The 22,748-nt window shown below is 48.8% G+C and overlaps 1 protein-coding gene across 6 annotated transcripts in view; it reads left to right on the top strand.

The window, feature by feature from the left end:
- Nucleotides 1-22,246, top strand: part of BCAS3 (BCAS3 microtubule associated cell migration factor) — a 787,317-nt gene extending 765,071 nt beyond the window's left edge. For 3 of the 6 annotated variants that reach the window (XM_051994106.1, XM_051994105.1, XM_051994107.1), the window contains 2 exons: nt 7,739-7,804; nt 21,397-22,246. In XM_051994106.1, coding sequence (XP_051850066.1) covers nt 7,739-7,804; nt 21,397-21,545 — 215 coding nt within the window. In that variant the 3' untranslated portion in view covers nt 21,546-22,246. Of the gene's footprint in view, nt 1-7,738; nt 7,805-18,481; nt 18,576-21,396 lie in introns of all 6 variants that reach the window. The other 3 variants (XM_051994108.1, XM_051994110.1, XM_051994109.1) reach the window with 3 other exon arrangements.
- The last annotated feature ends 502 nt before the right edge of the window (nt 22,247-22,748 follow it).

Below are 22,748 nucleotides of genomic sequence, written 5' to 3' on the forward strand. Positions count from 1 at the left end.
ATCCAGCAGCCCTGGGAGATGGATTTTTATTCCCTTTTAATAAATAAGGAAACCGAAGTTCAGAGAGTCACACTGTTAATAAGTGATGGAGCTGGAACTAGAACCCAATTCTTTTACATTTAAATCCAGTACTCTTTCTACTATTCTACCATTCCATACTTTCCACTGGCTCATGAATAATGGATGGCCCCTCTTCATTTCCTGTCCAGAACCTCTGGAAGAATTTTCCCTGAACTTGTATATAGCTTTTGGAATCTTTTAGGCTGATAAAGACTGTCTCCCTTCCTGTGCCTTGTAACTTTTCCAGAAATTAGGATATTTCACCCAGCTTCTGTGGACCATTTGCACAGACTACAGCCTAGTCTTGTCCCCTTGTCATTTAATTCAAAAAAGATCTATGATCTTTTTTTTTTTTTTTTTTTTTTGGTCCCAGGTACTGTACTAGAAGCTGAGGATACAAAGACAAAAATAAATCCTGCCCTCAAGGGGTTTACAATTTATAGTGGAGACAATATGTACATATATCAAGATAAGGATAGGTACTGGATCTGTGATGTAATTGGAATGGGGAGCTGCCAGGTAAAGAAACTCACTATCAAGGCAGTTATTATCCCTTTTGAGAGGGGCTTAGAGAGTAGCCTAGATTGAGAAGTTCAATGACTTGTGTCTATGCTCACACAGCCAGTATGTGTCAGAACTTGAACCTAAGGTCTCCCTGGCTTCAAGGCTAGCTTTCTCTCCACTGTGCCATACTGCTTTTCAAGATATATACTGAATGTGTCTCTACAAGATAACAGACAAAATAAAAAAGGTTATTTGAAGGAAGGAAAAGGTAGGATCCACAAAGACTCTGTGTTGAAGATATCACTTGAGCACAGTAACTGTTCCTTCCACAAAATTCTTTCCCTACCCTCCTCTTCTTTCAGAAAAAATGGAGCAGAGACTTTATTTTTCCACTTAATAGTACTTTATTTTATTCTAATGGTACATAAAGATAGTTTTCAACATTTACTTTGGCAATGTTTGGGGTTTTTTTTCTCCTTTCTTCTTCCCTCCCTCTCCTTTCCCCTCTCCAAAACAGCAAGCAATCTGATATAGGTTATACATGTACAATCATATTAATCATATTTCCACATTAGTAGTGTTGTGAAAGAAGAATCAAAACAAAACTGAAAAACCGTGGGAAAGAAAAAAAATTAAAAAGGTGAAAATAGTATGCTTTGCTCTGTTTTCAGATTCCATAGTTCTTTCTCTGGATAGCATTTTCTATCTTGAGGCTTTTGGAATTGTCTTAAATCATTGTATTGCTGAGAAGAGCAGTCTTTCCAAGTTAATGATCCGTGCAATGTTGCTGTTAATTCTCTTGGTTCTACTCACTTCACTCAGCATCAGTTTGTGTTAAGTCTTCTCACTTTTTTTTCCTGAAATCCATCTGGAGCAGAGATCCTTAATGGATCTCTTTGGCAATACAGTAAACCCTATGGATCTTTTCTCAAAATAATGTTTTTAAATGCATAAAATCACAAGGTTTACCAAAAACAAACCAAAAAGCTCCCTCCAATCTCAATCATCTTAATTGCAGTCAACAAAATATTTTGTAAAGCATGTTCATGGACCTCAGGTTGAGAATTCCTGGCTTGAGCAACCACTAGCATAATCCTTTGTGAAGTCTGTTCTTCCTACCATCCATCCCAGCAGCTTCTCAGAGCACCTTATCCTGGTGCCAGTAGACAAAGTTGTGTGTGCTGGAGGGATTGTTGGACACCAGGGAGTTGTGAGTTTTTTAAGGGAAGCCATATAGCTGTAAGACATAGCCTTAATATGGTCCACAAAATAGGGGGAAGAAAGGGGGGGATAATCAAGATTCTGCTTTCCCCCTGTTCAAAGAGATAAAACTACTCTTTGGCTTTATAGGAGAGCAAATGATGTCATTTTTCCCTCCCTCCATCGTTCCCCTTCCTCCATTGTGACATAGCACTGATCTTATTTGCTATCTTTTTAAAAGAAGAATAAAATGGCCCAAGTACAGAGGATGGTAAGTTAGGTAGAGTGCTGTAACATCAATCTGTTTTCTTCCTGACTATTAACAATCGTTAACAGTCCAGCCTGAATATTAACTCAGCAGCTCTGCCTTTATCCTGAGGTAAGAGCCCAGTACTACCCTTCCCTGGATGCGGCGCCTTCCTCAGGAAGTGCCCCATATTCACCCTCACATGCTGAAGGCAGCAAGGCATCCTAGAACATTTAGGCAAGTGAGGAAAAATCTCGGGGACCCGTGCTGGCTGGCAGAACGAGCCTTCATAGCCTCGGGTAGAAGCCGCTTCCCTAACCCCTAGCTCAGGACAACCTCTTTCGATGGTCTGAAGGACAAATGGACAAGGCAGCATTCTCAAGTGGTTGATTGGCTCTGACAAGCACTTAATGGCCAGAGATAAATAGATTCCTTTAATGCCTTACCAGTTAGGACATCATTGGCACAGAAATTTGTATCGTAATCAGCATTGATACACTATTTATAATGGTATCAATGAAGGATGTAGTCACTATCCTAAACTCCATTTGCTTTTGTCCTTGTAGCCCTTAATCTACAGATATTCCCATTGTAATATTGCTCATTATTATGGGGATTCGTATATAGCTGACGTTTCTATAACTCATCCAGCATGGGTTCTTCCAAACTTGGTCAAGACCTGCATTCAGGAATGGATAAGCCTATAAGGTGCATGTTAATTTCACCCAACAGTTATAGCCTTTTAATGACTAGTACAGAGCTTCTTAGGTACATAATAATAAGTATGTGATGAAAAAGGATAAGTGATAGAGCTTCTTTGTGCTGTACTTTGAAGCATGACTCATAGAATATTGGTAGCTCTACTGTATAACATTAGTCATCATATCATAGGTTTGATTTTTAAGTGCAGATTGAAAAAGGCTTGCTTGGTTCCCTCTGGGCACTTTACCTGTATTAGGATTACTGTCGTGGCAATATAATACAACTGGCTTCCTCCAAGTCTAGTTAGTTAGGTCTTAGAAATTTTAGCATGCTTTATGCTCAATATTTTTTTGGCTATTAAAAATAGAACTATTGGGGCAGCTAGATGGCCTAGGAGTTCAAATCTGGCCTCAGACACTTAATACTTCCTAGCTGTGTGACTTTGGGCAAGTCACTTAACCCCAATTGCCTCAGCCAAAAAAAAAAAAAATAGAACTATTTACTAAAACAGCAGTAAGTTAATGGCTCTCTCTTATAGTTAGATTTTAAGAAAGAACTGTAGAACTAGAACTGGAACTAGACTTAAAGAAACACAAATACTTAGGCACATATTAAGTATCTTCTCACTAGTCTTTAGCTCTTTGATGTAACTGCTTAAAACTAACTTCTAACTTCTTTTTTTTTACAACAACTTTTTCCTTTTTTTCCTCTCATTTATAATATTAAAAAAGCTAATTCTTAGAATATCCACATTGCTTTTTGCTTTACAGCCTTCCAGTCTAACTAACTATCTCATCTGACTGCTAATTGTTGTTCACCTCTTACTTGTATCTCTGAAATTGAGAGAGCTCTACTCTATTACACAGGGCTTTGATTCTTAAAGTAATTTTTTTCTTTTATAGAAAAGCATCAGAGGGAAAAAAATCTCCATTTCCCCACCACTACCACTTTTTTTTTTTTTAACATTTTTGCAAACCTACAGGACTCCCTCATTTGGAGCTTTCTTTTTGTGTGTATTATTCTTTTTCTCAGAATGATAATAAGCCTACTCCTGATCTATGTCATATATTTTATATTCTGGCTATGTCAGTTTTACAAACTTTGCATTTCTTAAAAAGGCTTTATTCCTCATGAGCAATTTAATCAGTCTTTAAATGTAGACACACAATTGTTTCAGTCAACCAACACTTAACAAAGGCCCCCAAAATTCAAATCACTCAGCTAGATTCTATTTCTTCACACAAGCCTAAGCTTTAAGCTTAAAACAAACAAACAAACAAAAAAACTTGAGGAAATAAATACCATAGATTCTCCCACAAAAAAGAATCCCATTTGCTCCTGATTCAAGTACATTAGGACTAGCATTTGCATGTAAAGCAATCAATGTAGTCATCACAAATTATTTTCATCCATTCACTAAGTAGATCCAGAAAGGGCCTCTACTTGGCCATACTTTGCTAGAAGCTAGGTAGAGTAACCTTGAAAGAAATAAAACTGTATTCCAATTGAAACTGATTATAATCCAGACTTTTCTCTGGTGCAGGGATGTCTGCTCTTACAGGTCCCTTTGTGAAAACTGATGCTTCTTCAGTTGTGATCCCTGACTCATGGTACTCCTAGAATACCTTCGTTCCTGAGGCCCTCAGACCTCCCTGGCAGTCACCACCAATTTTGAGCTGGTGACAGCAGTTTGGCTGGGCTCCTGACCTCTTCCCAGCTTTGCCATTGATGGGCCCATTCTGAAGCCTGGTTGTTTTTTGTCTGTCTGTTTGTTTATTTTTCCCATATGGCTGCACCCAAGATGCATTACTTAACTATTACATATGATAGCAAACTAGCCTTAGTCAGGAAGCCCATTAACCACCAGAACTCCCCTTCTTCCTCAGCGGCTGACACTTGGGACATCTCTGAATCTGTAAGCTATACAGTTCCCACTGTTTTATGAGACACCTGGTCTTGGGGTCTATTTGTCTCTTCCTTTCAGAGTATATCCAGTGTGAGGTCTTCAGCAGTGGTAAATCAGAATGGTGGTAAAAGGGGAAAGGAAGGAGGATAAATCTTTTCCTTCCCTCCTCAATCGCTATTGGTACATATTCAGCACATCATGAGTACAAGATACTTTATTGGGTCCAAAGATAGGCAATCCCTGCTCTCAAGAGCTTACCATCTCCTGGCTTTAGAAAGTCTTTCCTCATCAAAAAAAAAAAAAAAAATGCTGTAATATAGCTAGAGCAAGGATTAATCTCTTCATTTTGCAAGTGAGAAAATTGAGACTCCGAGAATTTACAGGGCTTTCCCAGGCTCACATTTGTAGGAAATAGCAAAGACCCAATGCAAACCCAGAATTTTGGACTTCAAAACTAGTCCTTTCTGCTCTGTCAAGTTTTTCCTCAAATGCAGATATTTACTAGTTTTATCCAACAGCTGAGACTTCTTCTAGACTCTAGAGCCCTGTTGCCTTTCCAGAATTTCTAACAAGTGAAGAAGGAGGCCATGAAGCCTCCAAGATGGCCTCCCTCAGAGTGAGCCATGAAGGTCTAGTTGGTGGTGTCCCTACAGATCTTGTCTGCTTCTTTCTAATAAGATGCAAATCAGTCTGGGAGGGCTTCCCTAACTGCTTTTCATAGTCTTTGGGAAGAATAAATTTATTTCTTGCCTTTGAAGAAATTTCAAGTCCTCAAAAACAAAGGAAAATATGTGACCCTGATTGTCATTTAACCTCTATGGAATAATTTTTTTACTTGTAAAATGAAGGAGCTGGATTGAATGGTTTCTAAATTTTTTTACTTCCTAAATTCTGACATTCTGATTCTTTTCCTAGCATTTACCCCCAAATCTTGCATAGGGATGAATGAATGCATGAGTGAATGAATGAATGAAGTCAAGGTTACAAAAAAAGATAACAGGAGCAAGGAAATCCAATATCAGAGGGAAGATTTATTATAGATTTTAAAGAGCACCCTTAGAAATCACTTTTCCATATTTTGTGCTATTCCTAAATGTTTTTTAGTTTTCCCCATGGGAAGCCCCAAACTGGATGGGAGACCTTTTCAAACTTTAGAAATACCTATAGGATTGCGATTGGGGGGGGGTGGTGTGTGTTAAACTTTCATGTGCTTTGATGGATTCCCCTGTCATCACTTGGGAACAAGTGGGATATGGACCATGTGTATGCATTGACTCAGCCTAATGGAGAAGAGCCTTGCATATCATGGGGCTCATGATGAGACAGTGTCCCAGCTGCTGACAGGCTAGACTTCTTAGAAGTGCTCCTGACATGAAAGGAGGATGAGGATGGGGTGGGACAGGAGCTAGGGAGAAGCCATAAGAATGTGGAGGGGAAATGGGCAAATGCTAGCTTTCTAGTGGTCTTGTCCTGTCCTAGAAAATTTTTTTAATTTTTAGTAAAAATTTTTAGAAAAATAAATTTCCATCCAAGGGAAGTCTCTTCTTTCTGTTGCTTCGTTCCTGGAAGACTTGCCATTTAGAACCATCTAGCAGCCTCAAAGTTTGTAGAGTTGAGGGTAGTGGAAAGAGCACCATCTTTGAAGAACCTGAATTCAAATCCCATTTGTGCAACTTTTTCCTTGGTTGCTCTTGGACAGGTCATTTGATTTTCCTGGTTCCTCAGTTTCTTCATTTGTGAAATAAAGGGGTTGGACTAGATTGCCTCTGAGATCCCATTCAGATCTAAGTCTGTGATCTTAAAATTCCATTAACTTAAGATCACGGTTTGCTAAATGTACTGTTTTTCTCTTAGATCTCTGTTTTTTCCATCTTGGAATCCTTAGAGCTAAATTTTGAGGCAAACAGACCTCTGTCTGGAGTCATAGAGGAGGATTTGTACACACATACTAAACAATGTTTTCTTTTTTAATTTTATGAACTTCTGTACTCAGGGCCCATATTGCGAAACCAAAGTAGACCCGTGTTTCTAAGATGGATGAAAGGAAGCAAAATCTTGATGTCTTTAATGTAACATTTTGTGGCTAGTTTTTGGATCTTTTCTCCCACCCTTACCTCCTTCCCTGCCTCCTCACCCCCAGGGCCTGCTGGGCCCCAAGCCACGGGGACATTTTGAGGTCTTACTAGTGGAAAAACACTGTTGGCCTCCCACTAGCTCTTCCAGGCCTCGCGTGTCTTGCTGGGCTCTCACCAACCTCCCTCAAACTTTTCCCCACATGTGTTTTATTTAGTGTAGCTTGATAGCTTTCAAATTCCACTGTTCTCTGCTTAATTGAATTTGGGGAGAATACCCATCCATTTGTTGCATTTGTTCAGGATGCCTTTTTCCACTCCGTGCCCGTGAGCTCACCATCCTGCACATTCCCACCACCTCCAGGCAGCCTGCGCCAGCCGTCCCCTCCCTGACGCGTGGGGTGGTTCTGGGCCGTCTCTCTGGGGTCCAGCCTCCATGCGCTCGCGGCGCCCTTGAGCCAGGCCGGCCGCCGCTGGAGAAGGGACCGAGACCCCTGAAAGGTTTGGAGTCTCTTTGGCTCCTATCTCACTCATCTACAGGTCACTGAGAACCAAACAAGGAGACACTTAATGCATCCCCGGTTTCCGGGCAGGCCAACCAGCCATGCTGTAGGGGTGCTGCCAGGCGGGTCTTAGCTCCGTGACTTATTTCCTGGGAATCTTGGCCGTTGGCCTGCCAATGGCCATGCCCTGCCAAGTAAGCCACTTGTCTTCCTGCTGCCAGAAATCAAAAACTAAGTGCAGGGTGCGCCAAGGTGGACCAGTTGCCAGCTCTCCTTCCTCCTGCCCTGCCCAGGGTGGACAGGAAAAGGAAAAGATGCAGAAAGGGCTATAAAACGTCAGAGTGAGTCAGGTCTGGCTTTTCTTCTTCAGATATAACTTGAGTGCCCCCCCAACCCCTGCCCCTGGCGCCACTTAGACCCTCAGCAGCCCAACCAAAGGAGATGAACTGTCCAAAAAGGTGTTGTTTTGGTCCCACATTGTTTTATTGTTTCAAAGATCTTTTTTTTTATTTTTCTTTAAAGAAATATTTTATTTTTAATACAGACACAGCCCTTGACGTAGCAGTAAAAAACATCACCCCCGAGAGACACATGGCTGTGAAATGTTTTGGTATGTAACCGCCTGCCTTCGACCCAGGTCTGACAGATGCACAAAATCAAAGGCTCTCGTTGGTATCAAGGGACGGCCCCATGGCTGGGTTGGCCCCCTGGCTGCCTGTGCTTCAGGAGCCTGGGGGAGGGGGCTGGAGCTGGGGGGAAGCGGGAGGCAGGTGAAGGGCAGGCAGCTGGCACCCATTCCCCTCTCACGTCCACATGGGCACGACGTGGCACTGAGGGGCCGGAGAGAAATTGCTGGGGGAGCTGAGAGGGGAAGAGTTTCTTTGAGTACCTCCCCCCTTTTTAAGATGGAAGTCAAATTTAGGATTCTGTTGTGCAGAGCAGGGAGGTCACTAGGCTCTAATGCACTTACCATTGACTGCCCCTCTTGTAGTGCGTCTATTAGTGAGTAATTGGATTTGTACCTATTCATTTGCAGTCCCTGCAGGAGCTCTGAGCTGGCCCCCAGCATAATTGGTGCTGTCTCTATTTTTACATCATTAGATTAGCCCCGACTCCTGGCCACTTGTTGTCTGCGCTTGTCTGTCCATTTATACAACCTAATGTAACACAAAATTCATTACTGATCACATTACTTTCAACTCTGAAGCTAGCTTTGTGATAAACATTTGGTTAACCCCTTCCCGCCCGTGGGACAGGCCAGGAGGACAAATGCACTTCCATTCAGCAGGCAAATCAATATCTTAATACACCAAAGTGGAATTGCATTTCTAGATTTGTTATTCCTCCTGGAGGAGCAAATGGAAAGGCTGGTCTGCACCCGGAGGGATTGAATAATGAATGGGGCCCCGGCACCAGCGGCACGTCTGGGCCCCGAGCAGAGAAGCCAGCACAGCATCAGCTGTCCCAGGGGCACCTCTGGAAGTCGTGGGGGCTTGTCATTTCCTCCTCCACCCTTCTCTGTGGCTTTACAGCCTTGGACTAGCCTCCTCATGGGCAGGAACGGGGTAGCTGGGTCTGGTTCTTCCCAGGCTCACTGTCTCTGTAAGTCATTCTGGGGGCCCCAGATGCCTCTGAGCTGGGCGGGGGGCACATCTCCCCCTCACTGTTTGCTCTGCTTGCACGGGCCCTTTAAGGGAAAGTCCATGGAAAGGGACCCGAGGTTGAGGCAAACCTATTTGCCGCCTTTATTAGTTTTTACCAAGACCTTGTCCAAACCCAGTGAAGTCCTGAAAGTTTGTATACTGTTTTATTTATTAGTTAAGCTCATTAACGAGGTACTCCACCGCCCCTACCTCCAAGACACATGGGCCAAAACCCAGATGCTAGGAGGATATTAAATTGAATCCAAGGGCCAGCAGCTTGATGAACCTTTAAAAGATAAACAACCAAACCCATGACCACTCAGGACAGGCTCACTCCTATGGGTATCATTCTGAATGAAACATTTAAAGGCGCCTGGCTTAGTAAAAAACGTGGTGGACCCAGAGTCAGGAAGAAGTGAATTCAGATCCCGTCTCTGACACTTGCCTCTCTGAACTCGTTTCCTCATCTGTGAAATGGGTATAATGATAGTTATAGCACCTGCCTGGAAAAGAGTGGCCTCCAAACCAGGAATACCTGGTGCAAGTCCAGTTTCTGTCAGAGACTGGCCTCTTAAGGCTCTGGGTAAGTCCCTGAAATTCTGAGTTACAGAGAAGGGGCTGGCCTACCCTGGCAGAGGGAGCTTCCTTACCGGAGGTCCCCAGACCAGTAAAGCCACAGCAATCACAGTCTGGCCAGAAGGGTCACTGTGATGAGATTTGTAAGCACTTCGTAAACTTTGAGGTGCTACATGAGTGTTAGCTCTATTATTGTTCTTACTATTATTATGGGCTCAGCACACAGAATGACCACAGACCTCAAACAGGTGTCTGTGTTAGAGAAAGAGAAAGGTTAAAAAGGGGTCTTCTGTTTTAAGGGGCAGCTTTTGCAAAAGGAAAAAGCACACAGCCACCACCCCCCTCCCCTCATCCCCTTTACATCCCTGAGGAGCACCAGCTCCGAGTTATCAGGGCCATTTATGTCAGAGGGAAAAATACCCCAAGTTATTGAGAAACCCTCAGAAAGCCCGCACTGCATGCAGCAGGAGAAATAGACAAGTAGACAGGGAGGAAGTCAAATGGAACCTATTACATTCAAGCCATAAATCGCTAAATAACAGAACTATAAGCAGAAGACATTGGGTTGGAGAAGCATCCAAGACCTGGGCAGATTCTGGGAGGGAAGAAAAGATTAGGAAGATGGTCTTCTTCTAAGTCAGCAGGGGAATAAAGCTGCTCAAACTCAGCCAGGCTGCAGGCCTGGGATTTGGGCAGCCCACCCTCCCCATTTGAGAGAAATATGAGCTAGAGCTCCCTGAAAGCAGAAAAATCCACAGAGGCCGTGCTCAGTTTCTAGTTGATTCTCAGGCAGGAATAAGGAAGGCCGGAAATGGGACCTCCTTTCCTCAGCCTGGGGATTCAGAAGAAATCAGAGATTCTTGGAAGTAATGGGAAGAATCTCCCGGAGGTGATTGGCCCCATTTCCCCGCCTTTCTCATATTTCCTCCACTGCTCTGTGTGTGACTGCCCCACCCCCAGAAGGCTCCCCATTGGTTGACTCTTCTCTAGGTGTGGTTGTAGGAAAGGTGTTATCCTGACTGGTCAGTTGGGAATCCGTGGCCTGGATCTGCAAACCCCACTTTTTGGTGTAGGATAATGTGCACACACACACACACACACACACACATACACATGCACACACGCACACACACACACACACACACACACACACACACACAGATCCTGAAAAGCCACTAACACTTTCCTATGTGGGGTACGCCAAAAAGCAGAGGGGCCAGGAGGGAAGGAAGGGCCGCTGCCCCCTTTGCCCCACACCCCTGAAGGCGTGAGTTTGACAGCTGGCTGAGATCATTTTCTGTCAGTGTCCTCCCATCAGTCTGAGGATCCAGGGACCGATCTATGGCCTGGGACCACCGGAAGGTCATCTCTCTGGCCGTGGGGCAGAGCAGAGAGGGACGTGGGGGTGGGGAAGGAAGCCGGCCTGTCTATCCAGTGGTACATTTTAATTCTTTAACCTTAATGGAAAGGGGGGGGAAGAGGGAAAAGCCACATCTTACTGAATTCTTGGCCCACATTATTGAGAATTTAATTATGTTGGGGCATTTGAATGAGAACCAGATGAGGTTCAGGCAGGCCAGGCAAGTATTCAAGACGTGCGGTGTCTTAAGATCCAAGGGCCCAGTGCCCCCGCCTCTTGTCCCATCAAGGCTGTGGTGTGGCTCAGATGAGCCCAAATGGGCCCTCCTGTATCTGGTCACTGGGGCTACAGGAAGAGGGAGAGATTCAGGCAGGGGGGGCCCAAACATCTGGTCTAAAGAGAGGGTCCCAAGTCCCTTCTTCTCCCCCCACCCCCGCGGCTGCTCCCCTCCACAAGTCTCTCCATGTCTTCCCGGCCCTTCCTCTCTCACCACTCCCCCTTCCTAGCCAGCGAGCACACTCGGCCATCCCAGCAGATGTGCTGAAATCATCGTGTAGCCTTCCTCCCTCCCAGCCAGACATTCTTTTTCCAGAAGGTATGCTTGCTATGTTGCTAGGACCTTGGGACTCCCCAAAGGAGAATTTCCTCAATTCTCTGGCTTTGTCTCTGTGCAAATGAGCTGCAGGAGAGGAGGCAGAAAGGTGGAAGGTGCATTTCAGCTGTCTAGAAATATGCTCTCAGGCCCCTGTCTCTTGAGAGAGTTTGGGAAACCTCAATACCTTAGGGAAACTGTATGTGACTAGTAGAGCTAGGCAGGAGAAGACCAGGAATGACAAAGTTTATTCTACCTTTAATAAGTAAAAGATTTTACATTTATTTGCATAGGACTTTAAGTCCTTCAACATGCTTTCCCCATTAATAATAAACAAGATTGATAAAGCACTTTCAGATCTACAAAATACTTAATGCCTACTTTCCCATTTTATCCCACAACAGCCCTTGGAGGTGGGTGCTATTATCCTTACTTTACAGATGAGGAAGTGGAGGCATTTACTCAGTGTCACAGGTGATTTACTCAGGGTCACAAGTGGCTGTGACAAAATTTGAACTCTGGTTTCCTGACCTCCAGTGTAGTATTCTGTCTTCACCACAACCCTGTGAGTAAGACAAGGCAAGATGAAGGCACTGAGTCATGGAGGGTGGGGAGTCACCTAGAAAGTCAGTCAGCAGAGCTAGGACCCCGAGCCAAGCCTCCTGATTCTCAGCCAAGCTGCTAGTCTTGGTCTCTGATACCCAGAGAGCCCGGCTTAGAGTGCCTCCTGACCCTGAGAGCTGGCCACTAAACAAGACTTTGGCCCAAACCAGGAAGACCTGTGGAAACTCAGCAGCACAGCTTCCTGGGCTACCTGGACTGGAGTGGCCTTTTCTTTGTGATATATATTTTAAAATGGGTCAGCTTAGATGTTAGGAGGACCAGCAGTTCAATCAGATGCCTGTCAGGAATCTGGGATTTTGCCAGTGTGGGGCAATGGGGGTCCCTCCACCGAGGCGAGCTGCAGTGCCCTTCATTCCTTAGGAGACAGTTTTTACAAATTGCTATGGCCAGAAAGCGCAATTGCTTCAGCTGAGGGAGAAGTCCCCTTGGACTTTTTTGTCCACTTCTCTGGTAAGAGACAAAAAGGCCGTAGCCAGGCCCGGGCTTCCCAGTTGAGTGGGACGCACCTGGACTCCTGTTGGTGTGGCCTTTAGCAATCTGTGTCTCAGAGGAGGATCTTTGCGGAGGGAAGTATCTTCACTATCTCTAAACATAAACTTGGAGTCTGAGCCGATCAACTTTCCATACCTCCAGTTGTTTTCCAACTTTGTTTCCCCTCCACTGCTTTTCTCTGCCCCTCTTCATCCCAACATCCCTTCTCCTGACCAACCACCTCTGTTCCTTCTAAATTTCTCTTTCCTCCAATCCTTGACATCCCACCCCTACCTTGCCCTCTCCCTGTCCCTCCCCGCAACCCTGTTGTTTTTAGCATACTGCCCCCTCTCAGATCCAGAAAATTAAATACAGGAGGCGTCAGATCATGAATGTAGAGCTAGAAGGATCTTTACTGGTCTGAACTGTTCACTTTACAGACAAAATAAGGAGCAGATACGGAGACTTTTGTTTCTTTGGGGCTTAAGGAGCCACCTCTGATCACCAATCAACAAGAATTTGTTAAGAGATTATTATATGCCAGACACTATGGAAATACAAAATAAAAACAAAAACAGCCTTGCCTTCAAGAAGCTTACATTCTAATGGGGGAGACAACATAAATAGACATAAACATGTAAGATAGAGCAGGTAGAAGATAGCCTGATATGGTGGGGCCAGCACCATCAGGCAGGAAGCTGGAAAGGGACTCCTGCAGAATGTGATAAGTCTGTCAGGAAGGGATTCTGAGAGACCAGGGCATCCCAGGCAAGGGGTACATACAGCCAGTGCACAGGCTTCGACCTTGTACGTGAGGGAGAGCAAGCAGGCATTAATGTGGAAGAAAACTGGAAAGCTAAGAGTGGCCAGATATTTAAATGCTAAGTAGATGAATTCTATTTGAGCCTTGTGATCCTAGGGAACCCCTGGAGTTTACTGGGGAAGTAAGTGACTTGTTCACATCTGTGTTGGAGGGAAATTATTTTGGCAGCTTGTACGAAGGCCAGATTAGACTTGGAAAGAGAGGAGATGATGTTCCATGGCAACCACAAAGCTATGTGACTGGGAAGACAGTGGAGCTTCAACAGGAATAGGAAAGTTCAGAATTGGGCAGGTTTGGGGTGAGGAGGCGGTGGGAACAAGGAGGGATGAGTTCTGTTTTGATGATAAATCTGAGCTGCTTGTGGGACTTTGAGTCCAGTGGGCAGCAATGGGAGACGAGCTCAGAGAGACTGAGGCAGGATGTATAGATCTGGAGTTTATCTGCGTAGAGATAGGCAGAGAGGTGAGGGAATCAGAAAGGTCACTGGTCATGGCCAGGAGAGGGGCAGCAGGGTCTAGCTGCTCTCCAAGAGGTTTCTAAATCCTTTTCTCCTTTTGAGTTCTGTGTTGTCATCACACACACAGCATTTAGGGTACCTGTTCCTCCCCCATTGTATGGGAAGAACAAGTTAAAGTAAGATGCCTTGGAGAGCATCTGGTCTTTCCCAGCATCTGCTTCTCCACTGTGGTTCTTGGAAAGCAAGTCTGCCTGCCTTTTCCCAGTGTCAGGAGGACCAGGGAAAGCTTAGACTGGTCAGAAGAAACACCCCACCCCCGCCCCAGAGGGCTGGCCTGTAACCACTGGGTTTCAGTGTAATATCTCCAGCAACAGTGCAGCAGACAGTGCCATGACTAATCTGAGTTTGGAGGGCTAACATCCCCTCTGACCAAAGATTTTCCTGCTCCCAGGAAGCAGCTTAGAAACTAAGTTTGTATTCTTGGCTCTGAGCCTGGTCCGGTCGGCTCTCGATTTCCCTGAATTAGAACTTGGAGGTCAGGTCCAAGGGCTGAGGTGTGAATGAGGGAAATCAGGTTGGGGATGGGAGCCATGTTTCAGGCACACCTTGGGCCCCTTGGTACCCCAGAGGACTGGCTCCAGCCCAGATGGCAAGTTTCTGGCTGATTATAAGCCAAGGGGCCCCTGGTGGGCTACTGCCTTTCCTGGGAGAAGGGAGCAGTTATGGCTGAGATCACCATCGAGCAATGTGAAGCTGTCATTGCAACCATCTGCACCTTTTCCTACTGTCTTCCAGGTGCTCAGCCTCAGGTATTAAGCCATAGAGATAACCAGATCAAAATGAGTGTTCTTTCTCTCTTACCTTTCCTTGGAAGCAAAAGACCAGAACCAGGAATGAGCTGTTGTCAGAACATGGTGATAGGTGCTTTCCTCTTCCACCTCTGCCTCCTAAACTTCCTGCTGCGGCTGGAGTCCTAAGAATGCCTCCAGTGTGGACCAAAAACCCTGGATCTCAGGGGAGTCACAGATTGGGGGAAAGCAGTGTCTGACCAGGGAGAGAGGAGGGGCTGATGTCAAAGTGAGGGGAGCAGCTTCGGAGCCCCAGTAAATAGGCTAGCATTTGGCCAATGTGGAGGATTTCTGTGGGCTGCTGGCCCAGAGTAGGTAACTGAGAGCCAAGGAGAGACAGACACAGGGATAGCCACCTTTGGGGACCATCACTGCAGAGCTGCCCAGGGCTCCAGAAGGTGTGATGGCGGGAGGGCAGGAGGTGCCAGGAAACCTGTTCAGGAGCTGAGAGAGGGGATCTCCCCTGAGGGCTGGCATTCCTGCCACGGGCAGAGAAGAGCCCTGGCCCTCTCCAGCTGACCTTTAGCTGTCTACTTTTAAGCTCCTGAAAAATGCTATAAGGGATGAGACTAGTTTGGGATTTCTGAGAAAGCAAGTGCTGCCTCTTCCACTAGTAAATCTCACAAGAAGGGGTTTTGGCTTCCTCTGTGGCCCCGGCGAACTTCCCATTCTGTCTGCCACCTCAGATTCAGAACTTAGAACTGCCCTGCTTCTCTGAGAAAGCACTTCTCTCCCATTCCCACTCCCTATTCCCTACTCCCACTCCCAGTGTTAGCTCTGGGATACAGAACAGCATCTACCAGAGTCAGCCTGAGGATGTGTCCGCCTGGAGCTCCAGGGGCCATTTAAGGAATGGCCCGCAGCACAAGCAGAGGGAAAGCCCTTAATGAATGGGCCTGTTCTCTGTCCACCTGACCTGACCTCGAATCCAAAGGGGTCCAAAGAGATTGTGAGTGTAGTTTCAGGGGGACTCAGATGGGTGCCCTTCAGGTATGGAACATACCCCCTCAAAGATGATTGCTACTACCAGTGAAGGGCTAATCCCAGCTCTCCTGGCCCACTGGCCCATGCTCCCCCCACCCTCCAGGCCCACTCAGGCGCCAGGAGCCCCACTGAGCCTGGACGGAAGGGGCGTGGGGAGGGGGGGCAGCAGGGTGCTCTGGCCAGCAATCAATGAGTTAGGACAGGGTGAGAAATTTATTTTTCAGCTTCTAGGAGGGCATTTGCAAAGAGAAGTAGAAGAAAATTAAAAGCTATAAACAAATACCTGCCACCTTCATTTCCTAGGCCATTTCTTGATTAAAAGGAGAAAAACTGTAGGACACTGGGACACTCTGGACCTAGAGAGACCAACCTGGAATGGGCCCTAGGCTGCGGGGACACCTGCTGGTGAGGGCAGATTGGAGAGAGTACAGCCCATTGAGGTGTCCCCCCCTTACCTGGACACCGTGGGTCCCAGGAAGCGTCCCAGTGCCCAGGAAGGGACCTGAAAGTGAAGCTGAGATAAGGGGTAAAATAGGCCCCTGGGCCACGGCCCATCTCTTTGCTGCCCCTCTCCTCCCCATCCTTTCCCAGTGTTGGAGGCTCTCGGTTTGCTTGCTAAGGAGTTGGGGGTGGGGGAACCCCCAGCCCTCGAAATACAAACCAAACACTCCTAATCCCTTTAATGGGCAGCGTTGTAGAGGCTATAAACCAGCCTGCCTGGAGCCTCTGCAGCAAGGAAGGGCAGGAGGCCATGAGCCCTGCAGCTGCTGCCTCTGCCCCGGCCCTCCCCCACGGGGCCAGCCTGAGCCTCGACGGTCCTGGGGCTGGGGGTTCAGTCTGAGACCTGAGGAGGTGGGCCTCTGCCCCCCCCAGGCCCTGGCCAGCCAGACCTGTACTTAGCCCTCCCCCACAGAGAGGCCCAGGGCTTTCTGACTGACCCCCAGGCGATGACTTTCTAAGCTCAGGCTGGGGGTACTTTGGGTGTGTTTTCAGCAGAGCAAGAGAGGGCTGAAGGCTCCAGCCTAGTCTGGGCCCCCGAGGGAGGACACCCCCTCAGGCTGACCCTGGTAGATGCTGCTCTTTTAATACCATCACTTGCCCAGACTTAGACCCCTGGTCCCGACACTGAAGTTCTGGGCTCTGGGAGTCCCTGGCCCTTTATGAACAGAGGCCTCTGTAAGGTCTCTGTGTGGCACTGGAGCCTCCTGAATGGCTCCCTCCTCTGACCACGCAGGGGCCTAGTGTCGCCCACCCCGGAGGCTCAGGGGCGCCGGATGAGCCTTCCCAGGCCCCTCATGGGGTAGCTGTCTGGCTAGGAGGAAGTTCCGAGGGTTCTGTCAGGGGACAAGAAGAGGAAGAGGCAGGATGGGAGGCCAGAGAGAGGACAGGGGGCTGGAGGGAGCTAGGATGTAGCAAGGCTGTGGGTTTGGGGCTGTGGAATCCTAGACCTTGAGTAGATGCTCCTCCACTCCCTGCAGAGACATCCACAAGGGAGGCTGGATCTTTTAAGATGGAACAACCCTTTTAGGGACCCCTTGCAAGGCCTCTAAATGCAGACATTTTTCAGGCATGAAGTTTTTGCTCCTAGGAATGGGGAGAGTAACAACTTGACTCCGAATGGGAGTCACATTCTCCTTTTCCTTCTCTGCCACCCTTACTCCCGGAGGCAGACCCGGCTGCCTCTCGGGTACCTTCGCATCCTCCTCCTCCGTCCCAACGGTTCTCAGTGTTGGAGGCTGGGGCAGCTAGTCTGAGGACGGAAGGGTTATGTTCTGCCATAGATCTTTGAGAGAACCAGGCTTTGAACACCAGAAGGGACATAATCCCTCCTATCGGTGGTGGGCCAGAGGTGAACAGCCATGATGGTTTCCCCACAACTGCCTGATATCTTTCAATACTTGTCTCCTCCGATCTCTGACCTTTACACGATTCCCAGGGTCAGCCATCTTTGCTGCCTGTACTCTAGCCTGGGACGTGCCGGTCTGAGACTGACTCTGGAGGGGGATCGGGACCTGTTGATGTATTGGTGAACCTTGTGTGAGACTGGTTTCATGATCCTGAGCCAGTAACTTCAGCTCTTTAACCCTCCCATCTTGCAGATGTGGTGGATCCCCTTTTCCCCACCCTGACTACTCCAGCCTCCACAGGTGCAAAAGGTCTGGAGTCTTGGAACAGGACTACCTTGTTTCTGAGCCCAGCTTACTTTTCTGGGGATGGTTGTTACTCCCAGTCACTTGGGGGAAGGAGTGGTGATAGGAGATGGGATGTTGGAAAAAGCTAATCTCCAGTAGCTCCAATGGACCAGAGTTCATCCTTCTCTTTCTGAGGGATCCATGTAGATCCCTGGAGACAGACAGGGGTAAGAAATTCAATAAATGGCGTGTTCTGGGTTACAAGGTGAGACCTCCATAGCCTTGGGAGGGAGAAGAAAGGAGGGAAAAAGAGTCCCAGCCTGTGCTATATCCCTCATCATACACACTTGGAATTTATCAAAAGAATAGGCTGATCTCACCTTGCCCACTTTCACACGAGATCAAGCACTGCATGTGTTTCTGAGTAAGCTGTGACACTACCCAACCACCCCCCAACTTTGCACTTGCTGAATGTGTGATTCCCAGCCCCTTCCCCTGTCTCTTCCATCCTACTGCTTCCACCTTGGAAGCCTTCCCGTTTGGTCCTTCCCTCTACTCCAACCCTCCCCCCAGGAGTCCCTCACAGATCCCTACATGCATGGCAATGTCCTCATGGATGGAAATCCTCCATAAAGCTGCAGAGCTTCCACGTTTGATGTCCTTCTCCTGACACCCTCTTAAAACTGCTTGCAAAACAAAACAAAAAAATTCATTTGCCTCTTTAGCTATACCCATATCTTTTCAAAATAGTTGCCTCAATGCTTTTCTTTTCAAAAGGAAAAAAAAAAGGAAAAAAAAAACAATGTCATCAGCCCAGCGTTCGTGAACAACCCTACAATAACAAAGCATTGTGCGCGCGTGATGGAGGAAGGTAAGGCAACATTTTTCTAGCTTTCTAGCTTACTTAACCAGGGCTGGGAGGGGGTGGGGAGGAGAGAAGCCATGGACCAAACACCCTGAGACTGGCTTCTCCCAGATAGAGACCTCCTCTGTCTCCCCAAGGCCTTCTAGGAGAATTCCCAGGAGCTTGACCAGGGAGTGGCCAGTTCCCTGGATCCCCCGGGACTGACCTGGTGAGAGGAATGGAAACCCACGTCACGAATTCACCCCCAGCATCTCCACTCTTTCAGGGCTAATGGGCTGGACAGTCTATTGATTTGGCAGCATTCTAGGGGTTCTCTTGTCCCTTTCCCCAAGTGGTTTGGAATAGGCTCATGGTCTTATGCACAGGCTTCTCTGGTTGGCGCCGTGGGATGGAGTTGGCCAGTCATCTGCCAAGGGTTCAAACTTCTCCAAGTCTTTGAGCTGCCTGAATGAATCCTGCTTCCTTCCGCCTTCTTTGTAGTGTATTGACTAGAATGGCTAAGAGATCTGGTCCATAGTGGATGACAGAGCATCCAGGGGACAGCACATTTGCCCCGTAACGTTCCCCCGGGCTGGAATGACAGCAAGAGCAGCCACTGGTGCTTGTTGATCAAGCATGGGGACAGCAGCTGTCCAGACAGTGACTGTCAGAGGCCATCCCTGTCCATCTGCTTGTAGACCCGACACTGGGGTGGGGGCAAGGGGGAGCAGAGGGAAGGGGAGATGTGCTGTCTAGGCCTGGACTCTCTGGTTGTCTGTTCCCGAAGCGCCTTGTCCTGGGCATGCTGGCATTCCTCTTATCCTAAACCTTCCTCTCCCCTGACCCTTATATTGAGAGGATGATAAAGTTCCTTCCTCTCCTAGGTCCTGACCCCTAGGAAGCATGGGGGGGGGGCCGATGGGAGGAGGAAGGGGAGAATCCACCAGCATCCTCCCTTCTCCTTCTGCCAGGAGCCCTTGGGCTCACCTCCTTGCTTTGCCAGCCATTCTCCCTCCTCTGCCCTCCAACCCGCCGTCACAGTATAAAGAAAGAGAAAAGATCTGGAGAGGTTTTGGAGTGTAGGGAGGGGGCAACATGGAGAGGGTGTGTGCCCCTCACCCCACACTCGTATCTCCCCGAAACTTTTGGCTGTTTTCCTTTCCTGGTTTGCATCTGAATTCTCTTCTCTTCTCTCTGTTGCCCACAGCCTGTGCCTTATTGGTTGGGATAGGGATGAGTGGCAGTGTGGGGGCAAGGGGGGAAGAAGGGGCTCAAATCAACTATTGCCTTGTTTCCTGCCCCCTCCCTGCCCCTTCCCTTGGGGGACTAAGCGGGGCATTGCCATCCAGAGAGTAGCACTAGAGCGCATTCAGCTTTCATCCATAGGACACAACCAGAGCGAGCTGTGGGCTCTCCCTGCCTTCCACAACCATCCCCACGCACTTTCCTTCTACAGCAAAAGTCACTGAGGCTCTTGCATCCTGGCCCCCACCTTGCAGTTAGTCCCCTTCTTATCCATCTCCTTAGACAGGGCCTATGCTCCAAATGCTCTAGGACCAACCCCACACTCCCAGCAGCCCTCCCAGAATCCTTGCAGACTCCTCCATCCCAGCCAGTGTTTTCCAAGCCTGGAGGTCCCCAAGACATTTTCAGGGGATTCTCAGTCAAAATTATTCTTATAATAGTATTAAAGGCACATTTAAAAAAAGTTCTTTGGGAGATCCTTAATGTAGTAGTCTTAAGACTCATTCCAGAGCCCCTGATGCTGGGTGCCGGTCACGGACAGTACCGGCCTGCAATGCTCTCCTGGTGCGGCCCCACTGCTGTCTGCCTGGTGCCTTTGCGGGCTCGGTTTTACCTGAGGGTCCGGTCGGGGGCCCATGGCTCCTAACCAAAGGCAGCCTCGCATGAGGGGGGGCCAGAGGCCCCAAGCCGGACAGGCAGAGTGCAGTGTGGCCAGCTCGCCACTCCAAGCGACTGAAGTTACTGCCTTGACTTTGTGAGCACAGGGAGGAAGGGAGGCCGACTCGCAGCCCCTCACCTAGGTGCTCCTACTCGGGAAGGAACTACAGCTAAGTGGGGGAAGTCCCTTGTCCTAGAGTGGGTAGTCCAGAGCTGAAGAGCCCAGGAAAGGGGCCCGAGGTCGGAGAGGAAGCCTCCGTCCCTCCTGGGAATGTCCGAGTGCCTCTGTCTGTTCTCAGGAGCAGAGAGGCAGCCTGGCCAGGAGGAGGGAGCCTTAGCTGCGGGGCATCCATTCTCTGCCCCCACGTCCCTGCCAGCTAAGCGGCCATTCCCAAGGTGAAGCGGATGAGTGGTTGTCAGCAGGTAGGATGGATGAGTGTGTGTGAGACAGACAGACAGGGAAAGGCAACCCCGTAGCAGAGCCCGCCCTACTTGAATCATCTTCTAGAATCAGGAAGGCCCAATAGGCACAACCCCCGGCTGTGGTTGGTATGGCGATGGACCTACAGACTTTGAACCTTGTACTGCCGGCGGCCATAGGGGGTGTTGGGAGGCGGGCAGAGGAACGCTCCTCCTTCCCACCTCCCCCTGCAGACCCCGGCGCGAGCCGGCCCACAGGGCCCCTCCTCTCTGGCCGAGAGACCGTTTTTCTGCGGCCTGCACGGACGCATCCGTATTTATGCACATGCATGGATCTAATCATGTTGCACATTGGCAGGGATGCGTCTGGCGGACGTTGGCGCTCCACAGCGAGGTCAGACCTGGTCTGGGGCCCCGAGCCCCAGTCTGGGCCGGGGGTGGTGGCGGCCTGCGGTGAGACGGCCGGCACAGCCCTCGCCCCCGGGCTGCCAGCCTTGACCTGGGGGGTTTTCTCTTTGTCTTGCAGAGCTGCAGCGAGAGGGAAGCATCGAGACTCTGAGTAACAGCTCAGGCTCCACCAGCGGCAGCATCCCGCGCAACTTCGACGGCTACCGGTCTCCTCTCCCCACTAACGAAAGCCAGCCCCTCAGCCTCTTCCCCTCGGGCTTCCCTTAGCCTCCTCCGACAGCAGCAGCTCTGTTTCCAGGCAGCCTCCCCATCACCCCCCCCACCCCCTGCCCCGGGAGGGGAGGACCTGGGACTGGGGATGCTTTCCAGCCTCTGCTCTTTCCACTGACCGCCCTGCCCTGCCCAAGCACATGATGAAGAACCCGGCCCGCTTCCCCTGTCTGGCGAGGCGAGGAGGCCCCGCTGGCTCTGTGGCCGCCCTCCCGTGCCCGGCCGGGGGAGACTCCGGAAGCGCAGCTCCCCCTCCTCGCTGCACAGGCTGTTACGCACTGGATCGGGTTTTGCATTTCCCAACCCCTGAAGGGGACGGCCCTTGAGTCCCGCCGCAGAGCCCAGGGAAGACGGATCTACCCGGCCCAGGATCTGGCTTCTCGAGGCCGAGTGGCCACCGTCCTTCTTCCCTGTGATCTAACAAAGCATCGCTTTGCTGTTTCCCTTCGCCCCTCACCCTCCCGTCGCCACACAAACTGAGGCCAGGAGCATCATGGAAAATGGAGGGAGAAGAAAGCGTCTCTCTTCCAGCCCTCTTGCCCCTTTGGCTCATGGGAAGAATTGGTATTTCTTATAGTTCCCTGTTTTACCCTAATCTTGTATTAAGATTCAACTCCTCTCTTTGGTGAAGGAAGCCATGGTTATTGAAACTCTGTAAAGAAGTGCACGTCTTGTCCAATAAATCAAGCTGAAATCGGGTTTTGTGTCCCTGAGCTGGTGAGGGGGCAAAGGGGCTCCTCCCCAGGGCCCGGTCTGAGCCTTAGGCCACAGGCCCAGCTGTCTCCGTGGCCAGCCTTGGTCTCTTGAAACACGAGGGGAGGGAGCAGGGGGGACAGGAGGTGGGAAGGGGTGCTGCCATATGGGCTCTGGTCCCTCTCTAAGCACTGCCCACCTCTCTTCTTCTCCTCCCAGAAAAGGATGAACTGTCCTGGGCCTACATGAGTTTGACATGCTGAGCCAAGCTGGTGAGAGAAAGTAGGCCAGAGCCTAATGCTTATCTATGAGATTGGAGTTAGACTTTTTGGGGGAGGGGGAGATGGGCTGGTTAATTCTCGGGATAATGGATCTCTAGGGGAGAGACAGAGAAAACAACTAGGGAAGAAAATAGGTTCTTGGCCTCTGATAATTGCAGGAGCATTTCAGGGAGTATTCTTCTATTGTCCCCGCTACACACACACATACACACATCCCTCTCACATC

This window comes from Antechinus flavipes, chromosome 4, assembly GCF_016432865.1.
Source record: "Antechinus flavipes isolate AdamAnt ecotype Samford, QLD, Australia chromosome 4, AdamAnt_v2, whole genome shotgun sequence".
NCBI classification, from domain to species: Eukaryota; Metazoa; Chordata; class Mammalia; order Dasyuromorphia; family Dasyuridae; genus Antechinus; species Antechinus flavipes.